This window comes from Leptonotus elevatus, chromosome 4 (assembly GCF_054856555.1).
Source record: "Leptonotus elevatus isolate MCC_2025b chromosome 4, RoL_Lele_1.0, whole genome shotgun sequence".
Classification (NCBI taxonomy): domain Eukaryota; kingdom Metazoa; phylum Chordata; class Actinopteri; order Syngnathiformes; family Syngnathidae; genus Leptonotus; species Leptonotus elevatus.
This window is the reverse complement of record NC_141242.1, coordinates 26236877-26242876: the sequence shown is the minus strand read 5'-3', so window position 1 is coordinate 26242876 and position 6000 is coordinate 26236877. Positions and strand designations below refer to the sequence as shown.

At 39.5% G+C, this 6000-nt stretch overlaps 1 protein-coding gene across 1 annotated transcript; it reads left to right on the top strand.

Moving 5' to 3' along the window:
• Window positions 1-1491: 1491 nt before the first annotated feature.
• On the top strand, window positions 1492-5636 carry LOC147176393 (uncharacterized). The gene is made up of 2 exons (XM_086073284.1): window positions 1492-1902; window positions 3825-5636. Exons 1-2 carry the CDS (start codon window positions 1779-1781, stop codon window positions 5240-5242), a joined length of 1542 nt encoding a protein of 513 aa, XP_085929410.1. The 5' UTR covers window positions 1492-1778; the 3' UTR covers window positions 5243-5636.
• Window positions 5637-6000: the final 364 nt, after the last annotated feature.

Genomic DNA, 6000 nt, shown 5'->3' with positions numbered 1-6000 from the left:
GATTGATTGTGGTGAGATGATGAAAAAGTGTACCTGATTATGATCCTGAATAAAGTACTGCTCTTAACATGCCTTTTTTTTCCCACGACGTTCACACACAACTGAGAAGGTGGCGCTCTCAAGATGCCATGCCAGTTAAGTGAGGATTTTGGGGGGTCGGGCGTCCTGGGTCTAATGCGCACATAGGGTTTGAGGCAGCTACTGCAGAGGCCAAAGCCTCAGATGAGATTGGTTCAAACTGTGAGCGTGAACTGGTGGACAAGGATAGTGAGCTCTGAACTGTCACATTTCTGGAGAACTGCTGGCTGATAATTTACTGTCTAGTTTGAGATCTTATTAATGAAAAACTGAAGAAAATCATCAGCGGAATGGGGCAAATTTGGAACAGGAGTAGACTGGGTAAGTTTGGTCACAGTATCAGGATGCGATGGTTATTCTTATTGGACTCATTCTAATTAGAAAAGTATGCAGCCCTGGCGGTAGAAAGTGCACGTTTATAACGTTTCAAACCTTGAGTCCAGGCAAGGCGAAGAAACAATAATTTTGTTGCTCGCACCCGTTCTCAAGTCGGCAACAGGATCGTTTTAGTAAGCGATTGTGTTCTGAAAACCAGGGCACAGGTTTAGTCAGAGTATTTTTAGTAGTTATATGATGGGCGAGAGACTTGAGTGTTTCTGACAATACACTTATTAAGTTATCAGTAAGGGTGTCTGGACATCCCCATAGTGGAGATGGAATCAAGTGTTAACAAACGGTCAGCTCAAAGGGACTTGGCGTTGTCACTATAACGAAAACAGTGGGGATTTACTCAGCGCATCGAAAGATAGATTAAAAACACACAAAAGTGTTAAAACACAGGGACCTGCAGTATGGATGAAAGACCAGCATTGACACCTTTTGTAAAAACAACGTCCAATGTGTTGCCATATGAATGAGTGGTACAGTTGACATTTTGGATAAAATCTAGACTATTAAGAGAAGAATTCCATTGCTTTGGAGCGTTCACTAGTTCAACCTTCAGGGTCGTCACCATCACACATAATTGGTGGAAGTAAACGTAAATTCACAAAATATCTGTCGTTCATTCTGGTTACATTCAGTATGACTCTATAAATATAGTAATAAAAACTGTCATCCATTAATACTGAAATAAATGTATATTTTTGGTAAACCGGACCCATCAATAATTTTTAGGTATGTATGTCCATTCGAACGTATTTCTTTTCTACGCTCTTATTTTGTAGCACATCATCAGATTTCGAGAGATGAACGTGATACGTTGCAGTGATGAACAATATTGTTAAATTAGAAGATGTCGAGTTTACAACTTCACAACAACACTGTACAGGAATTAAACATGCTTCTTATTCGTCCAAATACAGTTTAAAGATTTCTTTCTAATTATCTAAATTAATCGAAAATTAAACGTGATATTTTAAGGTTTATTATTTTTAACGAGATATGTCCATCTGGAGTTGCCGTAGATTTCACGCGACGTGACGAAAATACTCCATTACAGGCTACACGCTCTTCACAATCCTGAGTTCGGACTGAACGAATTTAAATATTCACATTGTGCGTCCGTCACTACTTAACATAATTTCGTGTCTGGTCGAATTCGTCTCAGACAGTGCCCGTCAAAATCTCTCGGCCATGTTTATCTTAGCTTAGTTTAGCTTAGCTTGCTAGCCACCAAAAAAGGAAACGCGTTTGTTATCGACAAATTGGCTCAGCAGACGCCAAGTGTGAGCGTAAAGTGTCGTGAATATCGTGTGAAAATGTTCGCAAGAACGAACGTCAAGTACGAAGAAGAGCTTTGTGGTGCACAAGAGGAGAACGAGCGTCAACTTCAACTGCTGGACGCTGTTTGCAAGCAGCCTCGAGGTGTATTGACCAGATCAGGTTTGTCACTTGTTTCATCAATACTTTTCTTTATATGGAACGAAATCTTCATCCGAGGACTTAGTTATATTACGTTTACAGTTTTTCTCAGTTGCTTTGGTATGTTTCTCAGATCAGAATTGAATTTCTCAGAACTACTTGTTAAAATTTAACATCACTGTGTCACTTGTACACAGCAAAAAGCAGTTTCTTCCTCAATTTTTTTTAACAAGCTGTATGCAAATGATTATGTACAATCAGACCCGTCTGCAGAAATAAATTACAGGGGGGGTCATTACATTGTTTTTATTGAGAGTGGGGGGTGGGGGGGATTCTTCAACTGAAATCTAATGTTCTTCAGGCTGAAATATTTTCTGAGTTAAAAGCGGCATTTCATTCTGAAATCTAAAAAATGAAAACAATGTATAGTTCTATTTGTCCCTCCCGACCGCCAGATAGCGGTCCTCTAAGCACTGAATGTTTCCTTCGCACATGCACAAGAAACATTCAGTGGTTGAAGCACCACCAACTGGCGGTCGTCATGGACTCATAGAATCGCAGTTAAAGTCGTAACTTTCATTCTATTTGCATTTATTCAACTCAAAAGTTCATTTGCAACAAACCCGCTCGCCACTTCTATAAACAACTATGTCGGAATGAATGATTCTCTGACCCAGCTGACACACCGATACTCTGTCTTGCTACGGCAAACCTTCATTCCCCTCCTTTCCAGGGCGAAGCTCCACGCCTCGAGCTTTACCTCCACCTGTTCCCTGTTCTCACTACAGATCACAATGTCATCAGCGAACATCATGCTGTTTGGCTACACTCTCACCTACCACTACTTTGCAGTCGCTGATCTCCAGATTACACCGCTTACACAAGATTTAGTCTACCTATGTACTCCTACCTCCACTTTTGTATGTCACACTATGTTCCTGCCTCTTCTGGAAGAAAGTATTCACAACAGCCATTTCCTTTTTTTTTTTTTTTTTTTTTTGCAAAGTCAACCACCATCTGTCCTTCTGCGTTCCTCTCCTGGATACCCAACTTGCCCATCACCTCCTCATCACCTGTTTCCTGCACCAACGTGTCCATTGAAGTCCGCACCAATGACAACTCTCTCACTTCTAGGGATGCTCTGCATCATTTCATCAAGATCCAACCAAAAGTTCTCCTTCTCCTCCAGCTAACATCCTATCTGTGGCGCATACCCACTAACAACATTTATCATCACACCTTTGATTCCTAGCTTCAGGCTCATCACTCTGACACTCTTTTTACCTCCAGGACGTTCCTAACAAACTCCTCCTTCACGATAACTCCTACTCCATTTCCTTTCCTGACACAACCCTCTGTATTTATCCGGGCTTGGGACCGGCACAAGAAGACACTGGCTTGTACTCCCTTGCGGCTACATTGCATCTTAAACTTACATAATTTCATCTTATTGTGATAGTGAATGCTTGCTGCTTTTTATTATTATTAATGCATATCATCTATCACCAATGTTGGTATACTTGTGTCTTAATATTATTGATATGTGCTGTTTGTGCTTTTGTTTTTTTTCTGTTTTTTTCTTACCCAAGCTGGTATTGTTAGTTTTCATTACCATTGCTGGTATGAGCTTTTAATGTCATGTTAGTTAATTAACACATTGTTTTAGTTCTGTTTGGTAACAGTTTTTTTCTTGTGTTCATGAAAACCGCTGTTGGTTACAGCAAGCTTGCAGGAAAGTAGTCAAATTTGTTTTCAAAGCTTGATATTAACGAGATTGGGTGTGGGACTTAAGATTTTCTTCCTCCCACTCCTTTTCAGGGTAGGTTTAGTTGAGTATTGTCTAAAAAAATTGTATATTGTTGATGTTGATTGCGGCCTGAAATAAATGAACAAATGAATAAAAAACGGACTTTACCAAACCATGTGTATCTTGTGTCCCGCAGACGTCGGTGAAAAGTATCCTTGTCCTGAGCGGCAGGAGCCAGAATTCCCTGGCGTGAAGGAGGAGGAGTACTTGGAGCCTCTTCAAGTTAAAGAAGAGGAGCAGCCACAGCTTCCCAACATAAAACAAGAGGAGCAGCTACCACCATACATTAAAGAGGAGGATTTCACAGAGTTGCCCGTGACTGGTGTCAATTTGAAGACTGAAGATGAATGTCAATATGAAGAGAATAAAGGGGCGGAGCCTCCAAGCAGCAGCTCAAGACAACAAATAACAACAGAAGATGATGAGGACCACCGTAGAGGATCACAAGCAGACAGCCGATTAGCTGAAATGTCAGATGGTGAAGACATGTCACACACTCCTCACACTGATGGTGATGTGACATGTCACACTGACAGCAAACATTGGAAATGTTCTCAGTGTGGAAAAACTTTTGGCTCCAAGTATCAATTAAGAAGACATGTGATTGGCCACACTGGTGAGAAACCTTTTACCTGCTCAATTTGTGGCAGAAGTTTCTCTCTGAAGGGAAGCTTAACAAGACACACAAGAACTCACACTGGAGAGAAGCCTTTTACCTGCTCAGTTTGTGGTCAAAATTTTGCTCATAAGGAATACTTAAAAGTACACACAAGAACACACACTGGAGAGAAGCCTTTTGCTTGCTCAGTTTGTGGTAAAAAATTTGCTGTGACTGAAAACTTAAAAACACACACAAGAACTCACACTGGAGAAAAGCCTTATTCCTGCTCAGTTTGTGGTCAACATTTTGCACAGAAGGGAAACTTAAAACAACACACAAGAACCCATACTGGAGATAAGCCTTTTACCTGCTCAGTTTGTGGTCAACATTTTGCTCAGAAGGGAAACTTAAAACAACACACAAGAACCCACACTGGAGATAAGCCTTTTACCTGCTCAGTTTGTGGTCAAAATTTTGCTAACAAGGAACACTTAAAAATACACACGAGAACCCACACTGGAGAGAAGCCTTTTGCTTGCTCAGTTTGTGGCCTAAAATTCATTTGGAAGCAAAACTTAACACAACACACAAGAACCCACACTGGAGAGAAGCCTTTTGCCTGCTTAGTTTGTGGTCTAAATTTTTATCATAAGGGAAACTTAAAAATACACACAAGAACCCACACTGGAGAGAAGCCTTTTGCTTGCTCAGTTTGTGGTCAAAATTTTACTCAGAAGGAACACTTAAAAATACACACAAGAACCCACACTGGAGATAAGCCTTTTGCCTGCTCAGTTTGTGGTAGAAAATTTGCTCATAATCAACACTTAAAAAGACACACAAGAACCCACACTGGTGAGAAACCGTTTACCTGCTCAGTTTGCGGTCAAATATTCCCAAGAAAGGCTAAAGCTAAGAGGCACAAGTGTGTTGGTGAGAATAGCAGTGATTAATGAAGCTTGATATGATCTCATTTATGAATTAATATTTGAAATGGTGCATAAACGTTGACTACCACTGAATGAACAAATGATCTGTCTTGACTTACCCTATTTTGAAATTGAATTTGTATTTTAAATGTTACATCAACCTGACAAGGGGCTGCAGATTGAAACTATCAGACGGCTATAATCTGGCATGTTTACATGTAAATGTCCATATATGCACTGGGCCTTAAGGCTTATGTATATATATTTTTTTAATATTACATTTTCCATGTTTAATATGATATGAAAGGAAATTACAATGACAGTGATTTTAAATAATCTACAATTTTTGTGATCTATTTGTATTCTTGCATTGTTTGGACAAGTGTTGACAATTAGTACTTGTGCCAAAACACTCAAAGCATTGTATATAGTTTGTCCTTTTTTGTGTGTGAAGTTCATATCCAGTAATAGTCCAATCTGTAAGTGGGGGCAATCGTGCAAACTGGTCTAAAAGTATGAAATTTGGTACACTGGTACTTTTTAATATGCTCTATTCTAATCTTTCCCTCTTATTAGTTGTAGAGTTACACATAGATAAATGTTTTCGTTGTATTTATTTATTCATTTATTTATTTATATTACTACAAGAAATCTGAATCTAATCAAAAAATCAATTCATGTGTCATGATTGGGGCTGTCATACAGGTGAGAAAAGCCAAAGTGTTGGGAGCTAGTGTTGATGAAACTTTATCTTGGTCTTCTTGCATCAATGACATATGCCT